This window comes from Zasmidium cellare (assembly GCF_010093935.1).
Source record: "Zasmidium cellare ATCC 36951 unplaced genomic scaffold M409scaffold_52, whole genome shotgun sequence".
Classification (NCBI taxonomy): Eukaryota; Fungi; Ascomycota; class Dothideomycetes; order Mycosphaerellales; family Mycosphaerellaceae; genus Zasmidium; species Zasmidium cellare.
In genome coordinates this window covers 45,736-59,776 of record NW_022986996.1, presented here as the reverse complement: position 1 = coordinate 59,776, position 14,041 = coordinate 45,736, and the positions used below count along the sequence as shown (strand labels likewise).

The following is a 14,041-nucleotide window of genomic DNA, read 5'->3' as shown; positions in this document are numbered from 1 at the left end:
GGGGGCGGCCCGATGCTAATTCCGCTTCTCCGCACGGCACGCCCGAAACTTACTCCTTCTCCGCAAGCACCACACCTCTTTCACGCACAACCCAGACATGTTGTATTCTATCTCTATTGAAACAATAAACGAAATACTGCGTGCTCTCGTCGCAAACGCTCTTCACTACTAATCCCCCTGTCCCCGATACTTCGCCTGTACTCGACTCGATCCCTCTCCAACTCCGCCAGAAAGAAAAGCAGAGAATACAGCATGGAACTGTCCGTCCTTTTCCCCGTGCTATCTGCATTGCGTCGCACAAAAGCTAGCGTCATGTTGAGATCTTGCCGCGAGCACAGCCAAGCGCACCAAACCCTCCGTTCTCATCGCTTGATCGGATCAACAGGCGATCTCGTGCAGAAAACTCATTCAATTGAAGCCTTTGTCGACCAGACATCCCCAACTTCACAGCCCAACGTCAAAAGTAGCATCCCCCAAAGACGCAGCCGCAAGCTTGTCATCTCCAATCACGACTGCGTCAAGATCCGTTCCACCTCCGCCGGAAGTTTCTTATCATGATATGGTGCAAACCCGCATTTCCGCCCTAGGAGCTCATCGTGAACATCATCCCGCTGAACCTCGACGAGCTCTCGGAGGAAGTCTTTGATCTGTGGGTTCCGCTCGGCCCCAGCCCGCACGAAGGCGAGTGCTTTGCCACGCCAGTAGCTTTGGAGTGCGTCGAGGTCTCTGCCCATGTACTCGTTGGCGATGTCTTTGACTCTGTCAAGCTTGCTGCCGCTGTGGGGATTGACGTTCCCAGTCGTGGTGGCGTTCATGGCGGACTTGAATCTGATGACGAATCCTGTTTCAAATCTTTGGGAGAGGAATCCTGAGGTGGGTGGGATTTCTGATATGCCTGAGGTGGTGGTATCATCTATGTCTGGCGTTTCTGTCCGCTTTATCTTGCCGTCGGCTCAGTTGTTCATAGCAGGATGCCGCATGAAGCTGAGCTGGCCGACCATGCAGCATCCCTGCGAGATACTGCAGGACAGGACACGTGGGCGAGGGGTTCATGCAGAGCGGGGTTTCCATCACCTGTCCTTGCGGTGGCTGTATTCCTGCATTCCTGGCGTCTGTCTCGTCCATCTTGGTGTGAAGACATGACGGGATCCATCTCAAAGGGGCTCACAAGCCATGCGGACCCACCAATCTCGGCGACAAGCCGCCAATCAGTATCGCAACTGATCAGAGTCGCTCATCGCCGGAAACGAGGCTCATTCATGCCAGTCCAGTCTATCGTCGAGCAAGGATGTCTGCAGCACGTTGTCTGGGCTTCCACATCCGAACGGTAGAATCTCTGGAGCGGTGGGATGTTCCAAATGAGCCAAAGTAGAGAGCACAGCGCTGATGAATTAGTCCGAGGAGAGTGCTATCTCACTGCCGGCGAGATGATGTTGATAGAATTCGGCAGGGGTCTCAGTTAGTGAGTCAGTCCATACGCAGATGATACCACCGCAACGAGACGTCCGATGAAGATACCAAGGCTGAGGATAAGGATGACTTGGCCATAGTACGACTTCACCTCGAACAAGACTCACGGTGATCGAGCGGTAAAGGTTTCACTGCCGTGGATGAGAGGAACACCTTGTCAGGAATGAGAGGCAAAACCAGCATCAACAGCGTCAAGCTTCAAGCAGAAGAAGGGCGCCATCTGCTCAGCAGAAACATGTAGTCTGTCTGTAGGCCCAGTACAGAATTCGCCCAAGTTGTCGGCGGCTCCGCCTGCAACTTCCCCGGCAGGGAGCGCTGGCTTTCTGCGATTCATTTTGTCTTGGTCGGCAGCAAAAAGAGCTCGAAGTCCAAGTCAGGCTCTCCAGTCCGTGAGCCTTCATCCAGTATCCCTCGACACCAAAGACCGCCAGGAGTAGAAATCCTGCATTGAATCTCCGTTTCATGCTTTTTTTGGAAGCCATGGCAGCTGCTCAACCCAAAGAAAAGAGCCGTCGTCCAAGCAAGAGTAATCAAAGCAACTTTGGGATGAGCACATTACCTTCTGCTCAGAATTTTCGTCGTCGTAGATGATGAGGGCGCAGGAACCAGCGTATCATAACTTCGTGGCTGTCATGGCTCTTCCAACATAGCAACGACGAGGTAGGATGGACATCTCCATGCCCCTATCGAGCGGGTACGTTTCATCAACTCAGTCGTTCAACATGCTATGCCACCATACTTTATATAGCACATGGCGAGATCGGAAAAAGAGGACTTTTGGTCTTGATGGACGAACTGGCTCAACGTGAGACAATGTTGTCTGTTGTTCATCAGCGTGAGCAGGCATCAACACATCCAAACTATATCTTGATTTCTCAAACTCCGAGGTCGAATATGCTGGAAGTCTGTAAGGTTTTGCCAGCCTGCAAACAATGACTTTCGACGCAGCACCTCCAATTTTCATTGGTCCAAGAGGCATTTGTTATCATCTCAAAGCTCTGAGCTGGAGGTCCGGGAACTCTTCAGTCTAGAACTCGACCGCAGCCTTGCGAGGATCGAGTGCTGACCTTTTGGCGACGGGCTGACTGGGCGCTCGCTGGCAGTACATCATGTTCAAGCATGCGTATCCCTTTACAACATTTATTAGATCTCCCGCTGAAAGATTGTGGGAGTGCTGGTGGTAACCGATCGAACATGCCAGTCCCTTGGAAGCATAGGGTTCAAGTCCTTGCCGACAGGTTGGCTAACTGCTTGCTTGTGTTAATCTGATATCAAGTTTGACTTCCCTCGACGTGATCGTGATTGAATCCGATGTTGCGCTTGTCGTCCAAGGTGTTCTTATTCGATGCAACTTCGTCGTTGATGGACCGATGCTGTAGAGGTAGTCCTCTCCTTCGCCTGCAGGTGCGCTGACAGAAGCGCTGGTGACGAGACCGATATCATGCAGCCTTGAATAGCCTAAGGGCGTGCTTTCTTTTGTTACCCGGTGCTCACGATCTTTAGAAGCATCTCAAACGAATGCAGTGTTAAGAAGTTTCCTCTCATTGTGCTTACAGTGCAAAGCGCAGCGGCTCTTCTGTTGCTGACGAATAGCGTTCGGATTTCGAAACCCATTGGGTGCGAAATTGTGGAAGTTTCGAGCTCTTTGGTCCTCGAGATCGCATTCCAAGGCTGGTGGTACGAAAACAAGACGCTTCAGGCAGATTTGATATAGATTCTGGAGACGGCGACTCTCCTGCTCATAGCATCTCTCGTGGCCTGCTCAGATGTGTCATTCTCGCCAGGTACGGTGCGCAAGTTGAGAATTTCTTCTGGTTACTCCCAACGGATACGCTGCGGTCAGAAGAGTCTTAGCCTAGCGGCAGGATCCTTAACAGAGTAAAGCTGATGGAGATCGCTGTGTGTTGATGCGGTGAGCGACCGACAAGACTGGACCATTGCTCGAGCTCTTAATATCCTCCTGGGACCTGCGTCGGAGAAGAGTAGCGCTCCAGTCCGTGTCGATCTTTAGAGATCCTCCTTCACTTTGTAGAGTATATATCGGCTCCAAGGTTGGGAAGTCTATCGTTCTACGAGCTTGGATTTGACAACAGGCCTTGACGGATTGTGACTCACGACAACAGACATGTTACGACTTGCCGAAGTTGTTAATGGATATGGAGTTTGCGTGGATGGATCTGAAGCATCCCCCTGTCTGCCCATGCCCGTCAGCACGAGGACTCGAGCGGCTCCGTAGGATGTGTCTCCATTCGCTGCCGAGCGTACGCCTATTCACGCCTGCGAATCCGGACGAAGATGCATCGTCAGAGAGTCGTGGACTGTCGCCAGTTTCCTTCACGTAAGAGAGCTAGATGACGTTCCGGACAGGGTGACGAGTTTCCGTGTTACGGCATTGCTTATCAGATTTCGCGTAGCCTATTGTATCCGCCTTGCTCCAGATGTCTCGTCCGGTCGCAGGTCGGAAGGGAAAGATCTATAGAAGTACGAGACCTGATGCGTGAAAACAGGTTGGAGGGCAGATACGGTGATGAACTGGACGGAGTGGGAGACGATCAGGACAGAAACCTTGTCAACCAACACAGGTGGAGTGGAGAGACGGATATTACAGGGGCTCAAGATACTCATAGCTAAGATGATAGCTAAGATGATATATTGGACTGTCTGCTCTCAAAATACACCTCCATTCGGCGACGCTTGTCAAATGTCTCACTCTCAGGCGTGGCCGGGTGCGACCGATTCTCGCCTGACCTTGGGTCGCTCTGTTGCGTTGCTGCAGGCGCCGTTGCATCTCTTTGCAGGTCTTCTTGCGGCCCGATAGATGGGACGGGGCGGTCGTGGGCCCTGGGTGTTGGGTTGGGCCCCATCCAAATTTGATGCAGGGCGGTCGTGGGCCATGTTGGGCGACACGATGACTTCCGCCAGTTGGCATGGAGGTATGAACTGAGGCTCAAGCTGCTGCTTTCCGAATGGCGATGGTGGAGGGTGCTGTTGAAAGTAATGCGGCGATGGTGGCGGCAGAACCGAAGGAGCCTGGATGGATTATGGTAAGCACTCGAGCGACTCTCACAATACCGGGCAGAACCGTACCTTTCGAAAGCGCTGGCCTCTGTACTCGATCATCTCATTTGAGCTGTCTGGCACGTAGACACGAACAACTTCCCTGTTCTCTGATCAGCCGGTGACTTGTATCTCAAACTTCACGTCAACGTACTGCTCAGCAGGAGCCGGCGGATGTGACCAGGCATACCCAGTCCACAAGACGGAGTGCTCGGGCGAAAATGTCGCTGAAGGACGTCCGTGTGCTGTTTGTGGAACGTTGTTGTTGAGGTGAAGAATGTTCTTGTCAGGTTGGGGTGACGTTGGGAAGGCAGGAGCGCGTGCCTTAGGCAGCAATGTCGCCTCAGGCAGCACCATCGCCTCGCGCGGTCACGCGAGCACGTGACGGGTCCCGCTGATCTTCCATCGTCTTTCCTCTTCCTCTCTTTCGTCTCGCAACAACAACACATCCACATTCTTTCGAGGACGGTGTGGAGGCCAAGCAGGCCAGCCAGCCACGTGCATCGACCACAACGCCCGCCGACGACGACGAAGATGGAAGAGAGGCACTCCAGGCCATTCGCGAAACGTAGCAGAGTCGAGCCGAAGACGCTGAGGGGGCAGATACCATCAAGTTCAAGCAAGCAACGGCCGCTCTGAACGTTCTTCCGGTCGTTAGAAGCGATAATGGCGTTGCTGGAGGCATCTTTCCCGCCCACACACCACCTACGGAACTGAAGCTACTCACGCAACGCACAAGCGAGGCCGATACCATCCAGCCTGCTTTCGAATTTACCGAGAAAGATCGTGAGTTGGAGGAGAGGATGGTGGAGGTGATCTGGCGGAGACACACCTTGATGGGTGCACGGAAGCGGACAGGGGGAGGACATGTTGGAGGACGGGTTCGAGGAGGTCGTGGAGGATGCTAGAAGGGGTGGACGCTGGGGGTGAGGATGGGGGAGCGGTGGGTCTTGGGTGCAGATTATGTTAGACATCGGTGAATGGATTGATCTTGGTGCACGAGCGATGACGCATACGTCTACCTGAGGAAGTTTCGTTACTCTTTGCTTACCTGAAATGTCCGTAGAGAGGCCTATGCACTATTATGCATCTTGTTCCAGCATCAGCTTCACGATGTAGATTTCGGCGGGTCTCTACGGAGCTTCTTAGATCTTATATTACTGTCTCTCACCCTGTGACCCATATAACATCATGACAGCTACGATGCCGTTGACGAATGCTTCCTCTATTAACGTCGAGCCGCCGTACAAAACTCATATCATAAACTATAGCCCGTGCGCAATCATCTTCTCCCAACCCACTCCTTTACTAGATCATCGAAATCTTCTCTAAGGGGGGATATCCAGCCAGCAGACCAACTTCCCTCCCTGCATCCTAAGGTGTCCGTCTAAATTCGTGTCAGTACAACCTGTCATCTGCAAAGGCGACACGCACGAGCTGTCCATTCATCTCAATCATCTCACCAGCTCAAGCCGAAACTACAATCTACCTCGTAACGTCCTCGCTCGACTCAGCATCCACGTCTACGTACGTCGTTTTGCAAAGTTGGTCGCCGGCGTTGAATTAAATTGAGCTACAAGTTCCGCGAGTTTTACTCCCGTAGGCCGAACAGAAACGTCTATTAGGAGCTGGCTGGGGCTATTAAGCAGCGAATTCAGTGGACGTGATGCCTCGTATACGAGAGGATGCATGATCTAAAGGGTTTGAGATGAATTTCTACGCTCTCTGAACGACTTGATGAGAACCCGCACACCTCAGCATTGATCACGTTGTCAGATCAGGCGTCAAAGAAGGCGCTGTTATTGCTGATTCTCTCTGACGATGAGGACAGGAGTGCTCGAAGTCCACGTCGAGCTCTCGATTTTGGATTTTCCTCGGAGATTAGATCCCCAGCGAATCGTCCAACACACCTGGAACTAGCATCCAATGTGACGAGACGATGAACTTACTGTTCGTGATTTTTTTGTTCTCTAGAGGACTGGTCATGGCCTTGGTCTTCTTGGATCTTCAACGGTTGCCTCGAGAACGAAAGCTAGTTAGTGTCCTTGTACCTTTCTTTATCAGACAGACCATCGTATCCTAGGTTCTCTCGCATACTTACTCCTCAGCCGTTCCGCCGTCTCGTGCAGCTGACAGATAAATCCCCAACGTGACTTAGTGCATGCCGACCTCATTGATGATCTTCAAGGACACCGTATCAAGCTACGTCATGGACTTTGCCGATTGTCATTTGCCCATGTATCAACTTTCCCAGACTGGTCGTATTAGAAAGCTCTCTCCCTCACCGTATGTACTCGGCGCATCCACGCCCGAAGCCAATCTGAAGAATCCTTGAACGTCTGGCGACTTCTACGTAAATGGTTGGTCGCTGCAGGTGCGGATATTGGCAACCGGACCGACTGTTCTGGCTCGTAGTCAATAACGACATCGATGACCTACTCCACCGATTGCCAGATGTGCTGATCACTGCGACACGGATGGGCTGGGGGATTCTTTTCAAGGTAGGTTGTGCCTCCCTCCGTTCATCCTTGCTCACGGCTTCGAGTTTCATCCCCTCATCGCCGCGCATCGCTGGACGTACAGTTCCCTCTTCGGCTGCGTGGCTGACTTCTGGGACCCAGTGACTCATGGATTGTTGGGTGTTCGCATGCGCGGGCCCTCTCGTACCATTGGAGCAAGTGGGCATCTCGAACTTGCGAGAATTGGGCCGACTGTGCGCTTCACTGGCTGGGGATGCCGTATGATGTCGTTTTCAGTGGCTGTTGAACCGCTCACCCAAAAGCCTCGAGGGTATAGTTGCCATACTGCCGGCTTCGATGTTTGGGTGCACATTCGGAGTCTGACGGCGGGTTTCACGTCTTTATGTCGGCACGAGTGAGGACGTTGAATTTGAGAATGGCTGTCCGTAATTTGTCTGAATGACAGATGTGGTAGGACTCTGCCTCTGGCCATGGTGTCAGAGGCCAACAGTGTCGCCATGGTGTACACATCCTCTTGCTCGGCGCTCGAAGTCTCAAGGAAGTATCCTGTCGGCGGTTCAGGGCGGCCGTGCGAGCTTCGGGCGTTTGCTGCTGCCCCAGAACATCCCACGCACACGGAGAAGAAATGTGAACATGCTTGACAAGACTTTCAAGGGTTGGTATCAAACACAAACGTCTCGACTCGTCAGCCAAGTTCTGACATCTTCATCAGCCAAGTTCGTATATCTCCCCCAAATTCCTCCACGACTGCACAAAGTCCTCATCGTGCATTCCGTTCGTCTGCGCTGCTTAATCGAGCGATCCTGCAACCATTTCCCGTCGTGATCATCCTCTTCCACCGTTCTCCTGCTAGACTCCTCTTAGGGGCCCTCCTTGCTTCGCGGCTCCGCCTATATGACAAGATCGATGAGGATGTGCTGTCTCCAGGACTCGCAGGTAGGACTCAGCCGGTTCGGCTGGGTGATCGTGCGAGTTGCGCTGACAACGAATTTTGACAGATCTTCTGTAGCGTTTGCATCGTTTTCAGCAGGCTGTGTTGGTGGCAGCAGAGCAGAGCTGTCGGCAAAGTTGTTGTTGTCAGTAAGTCGCGCCAAGCCGAGCTTCTCAGGGGGAAGTTCCAACGTCACCTCCTGCTTTCCCAACGACGAACCACTCTCGCCTTGATATGTTTACATGGGAATGAGAATGATGAGAAGGACGCAAGATACATAATTTCCTATACGTTATCTTTCTTCTACATTCAGTCTACGGTGTATGCGACAATGACTTCCGAGGTTCTGACCGCGATAAAGCACCTCGGATCATCTTCACATGGCAAGACATCTCGCAGCTCCCCTTTTCTGCTTCTTTTTCTGCTTCTTTGTATTTCCCACTACTTTTCTTTCCCACCACCACACAACAGGCCGAACAGCGAAAACCACCCAGAGCAATCGGTTCGCCTTCTTGTAGATCCAAGCCGGGGACGTCCGCGTCTTGTGTTCTTGCACGAAGGGCGCGACTGCTGCCGAGGGGGGTGGGACCTGCAGCCGAGCATTCAACATGCACCAAGTGGGACGTTTGACTCTCTGTGGTCACAGCGAATGCCCAGCTTCTCCAGCGTTCTCACCGTTTGCAACACGCTGACCATTCCTCACAGGCTTCAGGCGCTGGTTTCCACGGACCGTCGATGGTAGATGAGGTTGGGCGGTGATGGTGCGGTGGGCGGCGATGACTGCTCACGGGTGGGGGCTGGAGAGGTACGTTGAACATCCTCACCGACATGACTTCACCTTGCTGACTTTCTTCACAGATGGCATTTGTACGGCAGCAGACAGTTCCCTTCGATAGGTAGCTTGACGCCGCAATTGCTATATGCGACCTTGGTTATGGGATGATTGTGACATGTCATGGCAATCTTGCTGTGTCTCGTCCTTCATGGTCAATCCCTACGGCGAAGAATGTCGACGAGTCCGCGACCCCGTAGACGTGGAGGATTGTCGTATCGCAATTTCTCCGAGCTTCTTCATTGCATTGCGGTTAGAGAGTTTTAATGAGACCAAGTACGTACATACAAACTTCTCTCGTAACTTTCTAACTCTTCACTCTCGTCATCATCCTGAGTGCCTTCCTCTTGACTTATACCATAGCCATCTGACCCAGTCTCACCTTCACAATCCAGCATCCCCTGGAACGTCTCTTGGAAATACCGCAGGGCTACATTGATTGCGTCTTGCCAACCCAGGAGTTCTCCGGAACCTGCATCCATCTCCTCGCCGGTGGACACGAACATCTGGGCGTTGCCCGACCGCTGACTGGATTTGCACCCCGGCTTCACCCTTCCATTCCCCGTCACTCCAGCCATCTACTTTGACTGATACCATCGCACCCGCCTCTCCTTCCTCCAACAAGCGCCTGGTCTTCTCAAACAACGACCAACCCACTCCATAAGTCACGGCGCCGGCATGAGTCCGAGCAGTCCTCGTTCGAGACGGACGTATCGCCAGAGACGCTTTTTTTGCTGACGCTGAAGGAGACGGAGATGGAAGGGACACTGGCTGGGCTCAGGCTGGGCATGGCGTGTGTGGCAGCAAGAAGGCTGACATCCGCTCGTGGTCGCCGTGATCTTGAACAGTTGGCACTGAAGAGCGCGAGGGATTGTGACGGACTCTGGAGAGGATGAGGATGTGGGTGCTGTATCTTCCGCTACCACTGTAACAACCTGGAGATGCAGTCACCCAAGACATGGCCTAGTCGCACGCTGCGAACCTCAGCCGAACCGTGCTGGCCGTGTTCGACATCAGCGATCGTTCCAGACGCATGATCAGTCCAATTCAGGCGGACATTCCAGCGAAGATCATTGATCAAGGCCATTCTTCGTGCCCAGTTCAATGAAAACACATACCAGTCCATCGCCAAAGACGACAATGGGATGCATGCCCTTTGGCCGGTCACGGATCCGTGATCGCAACTTCAAGTACTCCCGGCGATGTTGTCCTGCGTGGTACTCGTAATGCAATCAAAAGACCACTCCCAGTCAGGTGTTTAGACGTGAGACACTTCCCTTTGTATAGCTCTTGGATGGACTTCCTACGGCTGAGCTGTAGTCGACTCTGATGTGGCTGCTTCCAGGTCTTCTGGATCGACTGGCTTAGAGACCCGGACGCCTTCAGATGGACGATTCCGATCTCGACGATTCCAAGTATTTCTGCAGAATTGCCACATCTTGTCAATCATACGAGGGCCTCACACACGGCATATGTTTCAGAGTGTGCGCGGTGAGAAATATCAGCGTTGCAGAACGTGACAGCTCTTATGCATGCTGCGTTGTTGGTTGTCTTCCCGGACTCAGCTCTGCTGGAACTCGAATACTCTGCCAAAGTCGGCCTGGACACTGCAGGAAAGCACTATGTTTTCATCAAAGACACTGCCGTGAAGCATGTGTATTTTCTGTGAACATGATGACTCCTCGCCATGCGGAATACCGACCTTCTCCACTTTTCAGTCAGGCAGAAGCAACCCTACGATACATTTGATAGGCGGACGAAGCTAATCGCTTGTGAAATTCATATCAGAGCACGGGCAAGACAGCAGAATCTCAAGGAGTTCACGAGGGACCCAGTGCCACCTTTTAGCATCAACGCAAGGAAAGTCGACGATCTGCGGCTTCTCGAACACCATCGTGGCAGTAGAACTTGCTCCCCATCTCCCTTGTCAATCAGTTTCCAGGTACCTACCGCTTTCGTAACACTCATGGTGAGACTGATGTTGGGCCCGTTTGCACAGAATCCCTCTATCATTTTCAGACGGCGACGAAACGGACGGCGTGCGACCCTCGCTACATGATCTTCAGGAAAATGTCGACGGTCCTGGACAATGAGCGTTAGGAGAACGGACAGGCTTACGAAACATCACCGTAAGCGCTGGGATCGCCTCTTCGCAGAGACAATCGATTCCCCAGGGTACCAGGCGACCAAGCGCATTGAAACGAACCATTACATTCCGTTGCGTGCCTTTTGCTATGCCACAAGCCGACCTCACATGCAGCATGCCGTTTTCTAGCCCGAAGTCGTGGCAGCCCGTGGATTTACCATCTTCTACGAACACGAAGAGCGTTTTCCTGGCTTCGAAGGAGCAACGACATCGCCAACGGACGAGGAGAGTTTGGCACGTTTCTGCCGACGAAGCAATTGCTGAGTACTGCAACCTCGAGTGATTTTTCTGTCTTCTTCACAAACGACATGATGGGCACGGAAAGGTTCGTGCCTCGCAAGTTAGTATGCAAAACAACCCTTCTTCAACCAGCGATGCTCGGTTTCACGTCGTAGAATGACTCGAACGGATATGATGATCTGCGACAAACACATCTCAGCTCGCCTCGCTCGATGATCAATCCCATTTGATGACAATCTTAGTGATGCCTCATATTTCGATGACATCGTCTCCTGAAACTTTCTTGCGAGCACCCTTAACGACAACGGAAAAGAGGTTGTCCAAAGCCGGCGGCTCAGGAGAAACAGGCAGAGATTTGTTTCAATGATGTTAATCTACCTGTACGAGATGACGAGCGAGTGCATCGTTTCTGGCTTGGGTGTCTATATGAGGAGATCCCAGGGACGAACTCAGGGGGTGAAGGAGGACTATTCAGCATCTTCTCGTGTCCGTCCGTCCCGAACCGCTTGACATGTCCTTCGACAGCGAGTACCTCACCGTCGACGCTGTACTTGGACAGTGCAGAGTGTAAGCGCATCGTCGCCGAAGAGCTGCAAGCTCTCCCAGAAAGGAGATAGTGTGAGAACATCACCAGGCGCTGTGAAGCTCTCGAAATCGCCGACTCCCTCACGCCATCCATCTTTCAAGCCTTGCAGCCAGCACAGAGCATAAATACCCCGACGAAGTGATTCATGAACGAGACGAGGAGGAGACGGATAAAGCAGCGGGGCAGACACATTCATCCCAGACTTATCTAGTCACTACCGGTCGCCGCAAGTCGAAGATCAGTGTTAAGCACCGCTGGTCGTCATCTACGCACAGGTGTAGACAACGACTTCCTCTCGCTGTAGAGCGTTTAATCTTCTCAAGGGTCTTGTATCTCCCAGCATGACTGGTTTTGTAGCTGATGCATAGCACGACTACCTGAACAAACGATTCGACTGGTCGAATACGACTACGATTAAGCGGGTACGATACAAAGCAGAGGCCGCGGTTGGACCTCATAAGTCCACCACCTGTCCAAGTACCTCTATTCCTACCTTATCTGATGTAGACGTTCATAGCATGACCGGACTGGATCCCCTGCGTTGGACTTGCTGGCTGGTATAGGCTGAGGAAACCTCGTTCAGGTGGCCTGGCGAGGACTAGAGGCTGCTGCGCGCAAAAACGAGCCTCGGAATCCTACTGCAATACCATAGCCAAGAGGCAGCCAATCTACGATGCTGCACTGGAAGAAGTCTGCCGCCGTGCTGCTCACCCACGATGAGCATCAGCCGACGATCTTGCTAAGCTTGACGGGCATGGCTTGCGAACTCAAGAAGTTGTGGAGCTGAATGGAGCGTCGATAAGGCAGGTATTGACCGGCATAGCTCTTCAGTCGGCGAAGCGTCCGTTGCAGCTTGTGTTAAAGATGCTGGGCGTTGGAGGCTGCGAGAAGAGATATCATTCTTCCTGCTTCTGCTCTTCCTCTCACAACGGTTGTGCTACAGGCTCTAACAACTTCAGAGGAGCCGTCTCCTTTGCTGGATAGACTTGGTTCTCATCAAGACTCTCACCAACAGCAGCAACAAGAACAAAAACGTCAACGAGTCAACACCTACCTCCGTCTGGCCCTCACCCTTGTCCGCAATACCATCACCGCCGAACGTACCTCCCTAAAACCTCGACAACAACTTCAAACCCTCAAAAACAACCGTGAGTGTTCAGCAACAACCTCAAAACCGCAATAACCACCCCCACCCCAATAGCCCACCCCCGTCCACCCACCACAACACCGCCAATGGCAAACCCCTCCTCACCAACCTCCTCACCATCACCTCCCCGTACTCGCACCAGCGTCCGCCATTCTCCACTCCTGCTCCCCCTCCTCCTCTTCCTTCTCCTTCATCTTCTTCACCCCAGCCCGCCAAACATTGACCCACAGCACCCATCCCTTCCAGAAGAAGAAGCGAGGCCGTTACCTCCAGGGTTCTCGACACCGGTTGGAGGATTCTGCGTGGAAAGTGGCGGAGACGTAAGCGATGATGAGGTTTTCGGGATGCGGTGCTAGGGGTTGACATTGAGAGGGAGGGGGAGGGTGGGGTTGTGGAGTTTTGGATAGGTATGAGGATTGCGGTTGGTGCAGAGATGGGGATCCCTGGAGGGAGCAAGTTTGCTGTCGTCCGTAGAGGGAGGCGGCGGTTTTAGGATACGGTGTTGGGGGTTAATATGGAGGGAGAGGGGGAGGGGTGGTTTTGTGTGATTTTTGATGGTCTGGGGATTACAGAAAGGGATTTGCGGAGGAAGAAAGGAGGGTGTCGTCCGGAGAGTGAGATGGTGGTGGGGTTTTGCATGGCGAAGTTGGGGGTGGGTTAGCTGGTTCAACGTGGACGAAGTGAGAGTGGGAGGGTAGAAGGGTGGGAGGGAAGGTGGGGTTGTTTGGGTCTTAATAGTTCTGGAGAATGTAGAAGCGGATTCACGGAGGAAGGAAGAGTTGTGTCGATGCATAGGGAGGTAGTTGTGGGATACGTGTATTTGGGATGCAACTTTGGGGGTTGGTTGATTGGTTGATATAGATGGAGGGTAAGGGGGAGCGTAGAGGTGGAGTTCTGTAGTTTTAGATGGGCCTCGGGATTGCAGTAGGGGATCCGCGGGGGGAGGAAGGTTGGGGTCGTCTGGAGGGTGTTGTGGAAGGAAAAAGCATCACATCAGCACAAGGACTTGCGAGACAGAGTGTGTCAGTCAGGGAATACTGCACGAGTTATCAAGAAAGACGAAGAAGATCGTGATTGAAGGGAAAACGAAAGAGCATTGAGGAAACCAGCGCCAGCGAGCATTCAACACAAAAGTCTCTACTCAATCAGCTC

General features: G+C 52.7%; 3 protein-coding genes across 3 annotated transcripts; all 3 read right to left on the bottom strand.

Moving 5' to 3' along the window:
- Positions 1-506: 506 nt before the first annotated feature.
- M409DRAFT_29482 (uncharacterized protein) lies at positions 507-815 on the bottom strand (the record flags this gene model as incomplete). The annotated part of the gene is made up of 1 exon (XM_033809484.1): positions 507-815. One exon carries the CDS (start codon positions 813-815, stop codon positions 507-509), a length of 309 nt encoding a protein of 102 aa, XP_033660919.1.
- A 3,367-nt stretch (positions 816-4,182) lies between these two features.
- On the bottom strand, positions 4,183-4,884 carry M409DRAFT_60292 (uncharacterized protein; the record flags this gene model as incomplete). Its single annotated transcript, XM_033814421.1, has 3 exons — positions 4,183-4,500; positions 4,558-4,630; positions 4,682-4,884. 3 exons carry the CDS (start codon positions 4,882-4,884, stop codon positions 4,183-4,185), a joined length of 594 nt encoding a protein of 197 aa, XP_033660918.1.
- Positions 4,885-8,252: 3,368 nt separating this feature from the next.
- M409DRAFT_60291 (uncharacterized protein) lies at positions 8,253-9,348 on the bottom strand (the record flags this gene model as incomplete). Its single annotated transcript, XM_033814420.1, has 3 exons — positions 8,253-8,527; positions 8,642-8,825; positions 9,055-9,348. 3 exons carry the CDS (start codon positions 9,346-9,348, stop codon positions 8,253-8,255), a joined length of 753 nt encoding a protein of 250 aa, XP_033660917.1.
- Positions 9,349-14,041: the final 4,693 nt, after the last annotated feature.